Below are 11,257 nucleotides of genomic sequence, written 5' to 3'. Positions count from 1 at the left end.
CGGCGGCCGGAGCCTCTCGTTCGTCGGCGGGCCCCGGAACGCGTCGAGGCCCACGAGGAGCGCGACGGTGGGGTGGAGGCAGGCGAGGCGCTGGACCCGCGGCGACACGTAGTGGTCCTTGACGTCGCGGTGGCCGTCCTCCATCTTGACGACGGCGAGCGCGAAGACGAGCGGCGCGGCGACGACCTGCCCGAAGAACATGAGCTGCCCCGCGAACTGCTCGCGCTCGACGGTCGACGCGACGAGGAGCGCCAGGGCCGTCTGCGCCACGTAGAAGGCGAGGAAGAGGTGGAAGACGGCGCCCCACTGGGGCTGCTTGCAGAGCTCGAGCCAGACCGTGAGGAACGCGACCTCGGCCGCCGCGACGGCGCCGAGGGCCAGCGCCTCGAAGACGTGGGCGATCTGGTAGACGCCGTCGCTGAGTGACATGATCTTCATCGTCTCCAGCAACCCCTGGCTCCGCTCGGCGACCAAGGTCGTCGCCAGCGAGCTGCCGAACGCCGACACGCCGAAGAGCGGCACGACGACGAGCTCGAGGTAGCCCGTGCTGTGCCGCAGGCCGCGGCCGAAGACCTCGTAGACGAGCGCGCAGAGCGACAACGCGAAGGCCGGCAGCCCGAAGATCTGCAGCGCCGCCGCCCGGTCGCGCCGCCGGATGAGCCAGAGCTTGCTCAGCATGGCGAGCAGCTGCGCCTCGCTGTCGCGCGACGGCGCCGGCAGGGCCTCCATCGTCTTTCGTGGGGCCGCGGGCCGCGTACACACCGAAGCTCACCGGCTCGTGCACGCACCACGAGACGGCGGCAGCCCCATCGTTCGAGCTCGAACTCTTCTCGTCGAACTCTTCGACGTCATCTTCAACATCCGCTCTACAGCAACTTTGCGGGCAGCCTCTGCTCGTTCACGAGCGTGACGCCCATCGTCTCCGACGCGCCGCCGATGCCGGCGTCCGTCGACGACGACTTCTGGGTCGCCGGAAGCTCGACGCGCGCGCGGCGGAAGTCGCAGGCCTACGGCGAACCGCTCTGGGGCGACGCGCCGAAGTGGGAGGGCCCCTGCGAGCTCGTCGTCGAACCGCCGATCAAGTCGCGCTACTTCGAGTCGTTCCTGGCGACCTTCTTCGCGAGCGTCGAAGCCGCGACGCTCCTCGTCGACGACGTCGACCTCACGTTGACGCCGGCGCACGAAGGCAAGGCGCGCAGGCTGCGGCTCGACATGCGGAGCAACGTCGCGGCGGCCGTCGACGGCGTCGCCGTGACCGGCGCGCCGCTCGACCCAACGCGCGGGCTGCCCCTGTCGCGGCGCCACGTCAAGTGGAAGCTCCGCATCGCCGACGCCGCCGCCCGGTCGGCCTGCGCGGCGGAGCTCGAGCGGGGCCTGGAGAACGCGCGGCACCGCGCGCGCTACGAGTTCGCGCACCCGCCGCTGGGCAAGGGCGCCGGCGGCGCGGTCTGGCGCGCGACGGACCGCTTCAACGGGAGCGAGGTCGCCGTGAAGATCGTGAGCGCGACGTCCGTGCGGCGGCGGCGCGGGGCCGTGCGGGAGGCCATGCTCATGCTGGAGATGACGCGCGCGGTGGACACGGACCACGTCGTGAGGATCCTCTCCGTCGTCGACCAGCCGACCTACGAGGTGTCCGGCGCCATCTTCTTCGTCATGGAGCTGTGCACCGGCGGCGACCTCTTCGAGCGCGTCGCCGCGCGGCGCCGCTTCGGCGAGCGCGACGCCGCGCGCGCCGCGCGCGACGTCGTCGCGGGCCTCGAGGCGCTCCACGGCCGCGGCATCCTGCACCTCGACATCAAGCCGGAGAACATTTTGTACAGCTCCCAGGGCGACGACGCCGTGCTGAAGATCACGGACTTTGGCATGAGCCGCTACGTGGACGACCATCCGAACGCGACGCGCGCGCGCGCGCGGAACCCGACCGCCGCTCCGGCGGGTCCCCGCCAAACTTCACGAGATCCGTCACATCGATGTCGATTCGGCCGATTTTTGGACGCATCGATGGCTCTCGTCGAGTGCTCGACGCACGGCGGAAGTGCTTGTGTCAAAACATTCGAATACGCGCACATTCGAAGTCGGGGTCGAAGATTCGATTGCCAGGCACGCGCCGGCCGAGGACGACCGCGTCACGCGGCGGCTGCGGGGCACCGTGGGCTACGTCGCGCCGGAGATCGTCGCCGCGACGCTCGCGAAGCGGCCGCCGCTGTACACGTGCGCCTGCGACGCCTTCGCCCTGGGCGTCGTGCTCTTCGTGCTGCTCGTCGGCTACGCGCCCTTTTTCGGCGACGGCGACGACGACTGCCTCCGGAAGATCCTGCACGGGTCCTACACGATGCGGCCCGAGGACTGGGAGCGCGTGTCGCCCGGCGGCGTCGCCGTCGTCACGGGGCTCCTCGCGACGGACCCGACGGCCCGGCTTTCGGTGGAAGCGCTCGCGCGCGACGCCTGGCTCGCGGGCCCCCCGGCGGCCGCGGACGCGCCGCTCGAGCCCAACGCCATCCCGCTGCGCATCGACTCGCTCGTCAAGCTCCGGAGCCGCCGGTCGTCGGAGCGGCGGCGGACCGTCGCGGACGACGCGAAGGAGCCGTCGCTGTCCTCGTCCTTCGCGCCGTCCGTCGTCGCGACGACCGCGGCCGTCGCCGTCGTCGCGACCATCGAGACGCCGAGCAAGCCGCCCCGGGCCCTCGCGGAGCCCTACGACGCCCTCGCGGACCTCGTAATGTAGGATGTCCTTTTTTACGGGGTTCCGCGGTTTGCTGGTCAGAGCCGCGCGCCGAGGGGGGGATAGTTCGTGGGAACTTTAGTCTGTGGGAACTTTAGATTGAAGTTTAAAGTTCCCCCATCCTAATAAAAAAATACGACCCCGATTTTCGAACTTAAGGAGATGGCGTGATGTCAACAAGCAACCCCAAGAAGCGCAAGGTTTGTGGTGCATTCAAAATTGCCACAGCGACCAAGGTCGAGAGCAGGGTCAGCCGCGCCGACGAGCCCCCGCGCGACCGTTCCGGCCGGCGCGTTCGCCCCAGTCCCCTCGCGAGGTGCGCTAAGACGCGCCACGCAGCGCCGCACCGCCCGGAATGGCTGATGAAGAGGAGATGGATCACGCCACGGCTGTCGCGGTGTTTGAAAAATACGTCCCGGGCAAGGTGCGCCTTCGCGGGACGCGGGCGCGCAACTGTGGGATTCACGACTTGATGGGTATGTACAAATTGCTGAACCGCGACTTCATCAACGGACGCCCGGTGTGGGGGTTTGTCGGAGACTACAGCGACTACGTCGGCGACGATCCGGTGCTGCTCTACTACAATGGAATGGGGTGGGTCGTTGGGATCGAGAAGCTGATGCCGAACTACTGGATCATCGGGACCCCGCGGGACTTCAGCGAGGAAGCAAAACTCAACCCCCTGAATTGCGACTTTGAGGTTTGGGATTACCGCGTCCCCGAAGGCCTTCCTGATCCGGAAGATTCCGCCGACGAGATGGCCCAGGCCGACCTCGCCGAGAATGTGTGGTGGTCCGATTCGACCCTGACCTGCACGCGCGCGTAGCGTCGGACACTAGCGAGCGCTCGAAGAAGGAGCGGGTCGCGCGCGTTCGAAATCCTCCCCGCGGCCTGCTCCGCGCCGTGCTAGGAGTCGGTATCACTAAGTACCTTTACCCGTTCAAGACCGCCCGCTCCTTGGGCCGCAGGGAGATGGTCTTCTCGCAGTCGGCGGCGTCGCGGGCCTCGTCGACGACGACGAGGGCGACGCGGCGCCAGAGGGCCGCGGCCTCGGAGAAGGAGGACCAGTAGCTCCCGACGACCGCGTCGGCCTGCGCGAGGACGAGGAGGTCGACGAGCGCGTCCTGGACGCCGAGGGCGTTCGACCGGTTCGTGACGCCGTCCATGGCGACGCGCTTGCTCCCGAGGCCGTCGGCGACGACGCGCGGCGCCCAGTGCGACCGCCGGGGCCGCGCGAGCGCGGCCCGGAGGTCCGCGACGGCCTTGGGCGCGTCCGACGCGACGTAGACGTCGACGGCCCCGCCGCGCTTCGCCGCGCGCGCCGCGCCGCGCGCGACGCGCACGGCGCCGCGGCCCGCGTCGCCCGCCGCGGCGAGCCGGTCCAGCGCGCGGAGGAAGCCGCCGATGGGCGACCGCGCGATGGAGAGCGCGTTGTCCGTGCGCCGCACGTGGAAGCCGACGAGGCGGTCGCTCGTGCGCCGGGGCACGCGCCGGCGCACGGCGCAGGACGGGCGCAGCGAGTTCAGCGCCGCGCACCGCAGCCGGCTCACGAGCGTGCCCCGGGGCGCGCCCGCGCCCAGGGCCGCGTCGGACTCCGTGCCGCTCTCCGAGCTCGGGTCCTCGGCGCGCACGGCGTCGTCGTCGACGGCCCGGCCGTCGGGCGCGACCTTGCCGTCGGGCACGCGGTCGTAGCCCGGCGGGTAGTAGGCCGCGAGCGACTCCAGGACGACGACGTCGTTCCGCCAGATGTCCCGGCGGAGCGAGTCGCGGCTCAGGCGCCGCGTCGACGGGTCGAGGCCGAGGACGCGGTCCCAGTGCTCGAGCTTGGACATCTCCATGGCGTCGTTGAGCACGGCGACGCACGAGGACGCGCGCAGCGCGTCGCGGAGCCGCTTGTACGTCGTCAGCGCGATCTCCTGGACCCACTTGGGCTCGTCGTGGCGCACGACGCGGCTCCAACAGACGGCGAGCGCGCGCGCGCGCCAGAGCGCGCAGCGCCGGTCCGGCCCGCCGAGGAGCTCGGCGCGCGCGGCGCGGCGCGCCTTCGTCCGCGCCGCGCGCTCCAGGAGCACGTCCGCGCGCGCCACGGGGTCGCGCGCGCCGTAGGGGTCCGCCGCGTCCTCGGCGTCCGCGTTCGCGTCCCGCACGTCGTGCTCTTCGTCGTCCCGCCGCGCCGCGGCGAAGGCGGCCTCGAGGTCGATCTCCGCGTTGAGCTCCGCGGCCACCCTGGCCCGCTCGTCCCCGAACTGCGCCAGGCGCGGCGACGGCGCGAAGGGCGGCAGGGGCGCGATGAGCGGGTGCGGCGCGAAGAGGCGCTCGTAGAGCGTCGCGCACGCGGGCTCCATGGTCTCCCAGTCGAGCGCGATCTTCACGCGGGGGGGCTCGGGGCACGCGGCGCAGTAGGCCGCCATCCGGTCGCCGTGGTCGCTCCGCAGGCACAGCGGCGCGGGGCCGTCGCCGCCGACGCCCGCGGCGCGGAACGCGCGCGCCAGCGCGCCGCGCCGCCGCCCCGCGGGCTTGCCGAGGTCGTCGACGACGAGGAGCGACGACGAGAGCACGCGGATGCGGTTGCAGAGGCCCTGCTTCGGGCGCACGTAGAACCAGGTCGTCGCCGGCGGGGCCGCCCGCGGCGGCGGCGCGTGGAGCATCTCGTGGTGGCCGCAGGCCGCGCAGACGTAGGGGTCCGCGCCGCCGGCCTTGAAGCCCGCGCAGGCGCAGCGGTCGTAGCAGCAGCGGCCGCTGACCATGGTTCGAAGCGAAGCGGCGACGGGGGCGGCCCCGAGGCTAGGAGAGATGAACAGCTAGAGGGCCCCAGTGCCGCGCCCGCCCAAGGTAGGCGCGTAGGCGGGGTGTGTCGCCTAATGCGCTAGAGAGAGAGGGCCTCGCGGCCGCTGACCATCGTCGCCGCGCGAAAGTGGACTGGATGGACGACGGGCTGCCGAGTGCCGCTCGATTAATAAAGATCAACTACGCAAGTTGCACACGCTTGGAGAAACTCGAGGCCGACGCCGACGCTCATACTGAACTTACTGTGGCCGTGCGCGCCGCCCCCCGATCCTCGCACACAGCACCTGCAGCGCCGCGCCGACCCGTGCAATCGCAGGCCTCGACGTCGCCGCGCGACCTCGACGCCCGAGACACCGCGACCGCGGCGGCACCCGGCGACCATGTCCGACCCGCGGCTGCAGCGCCTCAACGAGACGGAGAACCTCGCCGTGGGCCTCGCGACGGGCGTCGTCGACGTGTCGCTGACGCAGTGGATGCTCTACTGCAAGAACGCGTCGCAGCAGGGCATGCCGCTGACGCTGAACCCGAAGGTGCTCTACCGCGGCACGGGCATGTCGATGGTGAACATGTCGGTGCTCTCCGGGCTGCAGCTGCCCCTCACGGCGACGTGCCAGGGCCTCTTCACGGGCGGCGTGCCCCGCAAGCTCAGCGACGGCGAGCTCGTCGGCGCGGGCCTCATCGGCGGCGCGCTGAGCGGCTTCGCGTGCGCGCCGATGGAGCTCGTGCTCATCCAGCAGCAGCGCTTCGGCACGTCGCTCCTCGCGACGCCCGCCAAGGTCGTCGCCGAGGCCGGCGTCGCCGGCCTCTTCGGCCGGGGCCTCGCCATGTCGTGCGGCCGGGAGGGCATCTTCACCGCGGGCATGCTGGGCATGGGCCCCGTGATCAAGCGCGGCCTCCTCGCGCGGGGCCAGGACGAGGCGTCGGCGAACGTCATCGCCGCCGTCGGCTGCGGCGTCGTCGTCGCGACCTCGACCCACCCCATGGACACGATCAAGACGAACCAGCAGGGCGACGTGGCCGGCGCCAAGTACCGCGGCGTCCTCGACACCGCGGCGAAGCTCCTCAAGGAGCAGGGCGTCAGGCGCTTCTTCAGCGGCTGGTCCTGGCGCACGGGCCGCATGATCATCGAGGTCTTCCTCTTCGACCAGTGCCGCATGCTCATGAGCCCCGTCTTCTTCCCGCACCACTTCCAGGACTAGGGGGAGGCGACGCGGTCGCGGCGGTCGCGTAACGCGTAGGTGTCCGGTGGCCCGCGGCGACCTCTACTCCGAGGTCTCAGGGACGTTAGGCACGGGGCGCGCGACGCCCGGCCTAGCCCATGACCTCCTCCTTGGACGCGACGACGCTCTCCATGGTGCGCGTCGTGACGTGGTAGAGGTCCGCCGCGTCGGCGTCGACGCCGTTGCGCATCTTCGTCCGCTCGGCGGCCGTGGCGTCGTACTGCTTGGCGCGGAGCTTGATGAGGTCGCGGATCGCGCGGCGCATCGCGCGCTTCTCCGTCGTCGCCTCGCGCTGGCGCGCGAGGTCCTTGAGCTTGTCCTCGTGGGCGAAGCGGCGCTCGTACTTGCGCAGGTTCTTGACGATGGCCTTCTTCTGGTCCGGCGTGAGGAGGGACCGGGGCCGCGGGCGCCACGCGAACTGGTAGAAGTTCTCGTAGGCGACCTCGTGGTAGACGCTGCCCTGGAAGGTCCAGAGCTTGTAGCCGTTGTCCATCTGGAACTTGAAGAAGGCGCCCTCGAGGGGCTGGAGCACGCCCGTGGCGACGATGCGCCCGGACGGGTCCCACTCGACCGCGTTCGCGCGGTAGTGCTCGACGTGCTTCGACCACTTGGCGTCGCAGTCGTAGAACTCGAGCGCGCCGTTGAAGGCGTCGCCCGTGCCCGCGAGGACGACCTGCGTGCCCATGGGGCTCCAGTGGATGGAGTTGCAGGACCGGTTCTCGAGCGTGACGAGGTGCGTGAGCTCGGGCCGGCCGTCCTTGCCGAGCATGGAGTGGAACGACACGGACGGCTTCGCGCCGTCGCCGTGGATGACCGCGAAGCGGTGGCCCGACGGCTCCCAGGCGAAGGCGTGGACCGTGTCCTTCATCTCGAGCATCTCCACGGGCACGAGCTCCTTGTCCGCGCGGAAGAGCTCGAAACTGTGGAAGAGCGTCTTTTTGCTCTTCGTGTGGCGGACGACCTTGACGCAGAGGTAGCGGCCCTCGGGGTGCCAGTAGAGCTTGCAGTCCGACACGTTCACCAAATTCTTCTGGCGGAGCTCCTTGCGCGACGGCAGCTCCACGAGCGTCACGCGCGCGGGCGCGTTGCCCTGCTCGGGCGCCCAGTACGCGAGGCAGGACGCCGTCGGGCTCCACTGGAAGTCGCGGACGCCGTCGGCCCGCAGCGACTTCTTGCCCAGGAGCGTCATGGCCGGGAGCTCGTAGACCGTGATGACGTCGCCGCCGGCCTTGTCCTTGCCGCGGCGCGCGGCGTAGCCGTCGTCGTGGCTCCACTGGAAGTGGGAGGGTTCGAAGCGCGGCGGCCCCGGGTCCTCGTCGGGCCGGAGGAGCGCCGGCGGCGGCGCCGGGAGCATGGACACCTCGAAGCTCCGCAGCTCCGTGCGCGTCCGCAGGTCCCAGAAGATGCAGCCCCGCTTGTCGCCGGGGATCTCGTTCGACGTGACCATGTACGCCTCGCGCGGACTGAACTCGAGCTTCTTCACGCCGTCGTGGGCGAAGCGGCCCTGCTTCGAGAAGGCCGCGTCGCCCCAGAGCGCGATGCCCTTGTTGTGGAACGTTGCGAGCACGCTGCCCTGGGGCGACCACTTGACGTACATCTCGCACCAGTAGAGGCCGCCCTCCTTCTCGCGCTCGCCGCCGTAGTCGAGCGTGGGGGGCGCGTTGCGCTCGCACCACTTGATCTCCGTCTCGTTGTTGTAGCGGATGGCGAACTGGTCCCGGTGGAGCTGGTCGCCGAGCCACGAGTTCGGGTTGAGCCGCTCGACGAACGGCGCCTTCGGCTCCGGCGCGTACGCCGCCGCGAGGCCGTCGAGCGTCGCCAGGTCCGCGTAGGCGTTGACCTTGAAGACGTGGCTCTTGTCCAGCGCGTAGCCGTCCGTGAGCCGGATGGCCTTGACGGCCTCCTCCGCCGACGCGAACTCGACGAGCGCGACGCCGAGCGTCTTCTCGTTCTCCGACGGCATGACGAGGCGCGCGATGGTGCCCGTCTGCGCGAAGATGCGCTTCAGCACGCCCTCGAGCTTCGCGTACTTGGCCATGGGGATCTTGGGCAGGTTGTCCACGACGATGACGTTCCCCCAGTCGTCCTTGTAGTCGGGGTAGCTGAACTCGTCGCCTGCGGAGCGGGCGCGGTCGTCGTCGGCCTTCCTTTTTTCGCGCGCGCGCGGGCGCCAGTGCTGGACGCACCTTCGTCATCGCTGAGGTACTCGCGCACCTCCGGCGGGAGGTCGTCGAAGGAGGGAGTGCGCACCATTGCGGCGATCGACAGGATGAAAAGGGCGAGCCGATGCGGCTCGACGGCGGCCTCAGCGGGGGGTAAATCTGGAGCGCACCGGCGCGATGCGCTCCGCTGGACCATGCTTCCGAGCGCGGCTCGGGCGCAGGCGGTCTTCGCGCCGCTATCAGCGGCGGCCCGTCCGGCCGCCGGCGCGGTGGCTCGTCCCGCCGGAGCTTTCACCCGACTGCATGAGGTGACGACGTCTGCTGCGGCACGAAACGCGTCGATTCACGGCGCCCTCGGACGGATGGGCCGCGCGAGGCACCAAACTAAAGGCTGGGTAGATCGCCAGCGTCGCGGCGACCGTCACGCGGCCATGCCCCCGGCAATCGAAAGCCAGCGTAGGTTCAGCTTTGCCCTGGAGGCCACGGAGGAGCTCGAGACAGGAGCGGGATCGATCCGCCAGCGACGACGACCATACCAGCCAATGTGGGTCTGCGGTACGTGCACGTACAAGCACCTGCCCCACGAGGCATTCTTTCTCGCGTGTGCCATCTGCGATACACCAAAGGACTCGAGCAACACTGCCACGCCGGCCCTCCCCTCGCCGCCAGCTGCTGCCACGTCGGCCCTGCCGCCGCCGCAAGTCGCCGCCGCGCCGGCCCTGCCGCCGCCGCAAGTCGCCGCCCTGTCGTCGTCGCCGGCGCCGAGCGCGCCATCGTCGCCCGGCTCGGGCGAGCGGCCGGCCAAGGTCGCGCGCGTCGTCGCGCCGGAGCTCAACGCCGCGGCCGGCGCGCCCGTCGTCGTCGCGACGCCGCCGCCGCCCGTCGTCGTCGCGACGCCGCAGGTCGTCGACCTCGCGTCGCCGTCGTCCGACGAGGAGGAGGCGGCGGCGCCGTCGTCCGAGGTGCCCTCGCTGTCGCTGCCCAGCGCGCCCGTGTCGGGGACCGTCGTCGTCCACGTCCTGGGCCCCGGCGGGTCGCCCGTCATCGGCCTCGAGACCGACATCGACATGGCCCTGCGCCGCTCCCCGGGCGCCGCGGGCGCCGACTTCGACTTCGGCGGCTCCAAGATCCTCGTCCTCTCCAGCCAGATGCGGCCCGGCGCCGTCTACGACCAGGGCACGGGCTTCGTCCTCACGGACTACGCCCTGCGCAACCCGAGCGCCTGGGTCCCCATCGTCTTCAACGAGGTCTTCTTCGTCAGCGCGCACCGCTTCTCCATGGCCACGCTGCGCGCCTGCTGCGGCGGCGGCCACTTCGCGGGCTGCCGCGACAACTCCGCCATCGTCGTCGGCCGCGTCATCACGCCGGCGGCGGCCAACAACGTCTTCGCGATCGTCGGCATCGCCAAGGAGGGCCTCGGCTCGTCGGGCTCCGGGGCGCCCCACTACATCGACGTCGACACGCGGGAGAAGACCAACGGCCTAGTGTCGTTAGGTCTTCTCTCGCGAGGCGCGGGCTTCACCACGAGCCAGCCCACGAACTACCGCCACCAGCTCTTCGGCTACCGCCAGATCATCGAGCTCACCGTCGCCTAGGTAGTCACGAAGAAGTATTAAGATCACGACCACTGGCCTTCCACGTAGGCCTCCGCGTCGTCGCTCATTTAGGAATCTGACTCGCCGGGTCTAGCTAGTGAGACGCGTTTGTTCTGGTAGGTGGGGCCGGTCGTAATGCGGCATCTTGAAGGCCGCACGGGCTTCTTGCAGCGGGGCAACGTGCCCTCAAGGAGCCGTCCCCGGGCCTGCCTGGCGAAACCTTTTTAGTCGCCGACCTTTCAGGTCGCTGCCGATCTGACGAAACCGACCTTTCGAGTCGCCGTTCTTTTAGGTCGCGACGCGACCTTTCAGGAGACGCGGCGCGACCTGGTAGGTCCGAGGGGGCGTCTCGCCCGACACCAGACAGGACCTGAAAGTTACCTGAAAGGTCCCGAGAGCCTCTAGCTGGACGCCGCCGACGTCTAAGTAGGCACCTGACAGGTGACCTGAAAGGTCGCGTGGGCCGAGGCTGGGTCTCGACCGGGTCGGGTCGCCTGGAAGTTCGCACCTTTCAGGAGCTCGGAGAGAGAACCATCCCACACTGATCACGGAGAGCAAGCTCTTGAAGTGATGGCGCGCGAGAAGGCCGCGGAGATGCAAGTGAACATGCGCGTCAACGACGCGTTGGCGCGCCTCGGGCGCGAGGAGAGCGACATTTCCAAGGAGTTCACGCAGGAGATCAACGACCTCATCGAGGATCTCCGGGGCCAGAAGGGCCTGTCGCGGGCCGCGGGCGCGTACGTCGTTCACGCCATCTTCGGCGTCGCGTGT

General features: G+C 70.2%; 3 protein-coding genes across 3 annotated transcripts; 2 read left to right on the top strand and 1 right to left on the bottom strand.

Annotated features, from left to right (window-relative positions):
* Positions 1-1,623: 1,623 nt before the first annotated feature.
* Positions 1,624-2,482, top strand: AURANDRAFT_5975 (hypothetical protein; the record flags this gene model as incomplete). Its single annotated transcript, XM_009042714.1, has 2 exons — positions 1,624-1,875; positions 2,117-2,482. Coding segments are annotated over 2 exons (618 nt in total), but the record flags the coding sequence as incomplete, so codon positions are not given.
* A 4,350-nt stretch (positions 2,483-6,832) lies between these two features.
* AURANDRAFT_72539 (hypothetical protein) lies at positions 6,833-8,992 on the bottom strand (the record flags this gene model as incomplete). The annotated part of the gene is made up of 2 exons (XM_009042646.1): positions 6,833-8,844; positions 8,916-8,992. Coding segments are annotated over 2 exons (2,079 nt in total), but the record flags the coding sequence as incomplete, so codon positions are not given.
* A 441-nt stretch (positions 8,993-9,433) lies between these two features.
* AURANDRAFT_67226 (hypothetical protein) lies at positions 9,434-10,486 on the top strand (the record flags this gene model as incomplete). Its single annotated transcript, XM_009042715.1, has 1 exon — positions 9,434-10,486. The coding sequence occupies one exon, from the start codon at positions 9,434-9,436 to the stop codon at positions 10,484-10,486; it is 1,053 nt and encodes a 350-aa protein (XP_009040963.1).
* Between the last annotated feature and the right edge of the window lie 771 nt (positions 10,487-11,257).

Source organism: Aureococcus anophagefferens (genome assembly GCF_000186865.1).
Source record: "Aureococcus anophagefferens unplaced genomic scaffold AURANscaffold_35, whole genome shotgun sequence".
NCBI lineage: Eukaryota > Pelagophyceae > Pelagomonadales > Pelagomonadaceae > Aureococcus > Aureococcus anophagefferens.
The sequence above is the reverse complement of the archived record's forward strand: the minus strand, read 5'-3'. Positions and strand labels throughout refer to the sequence as shown.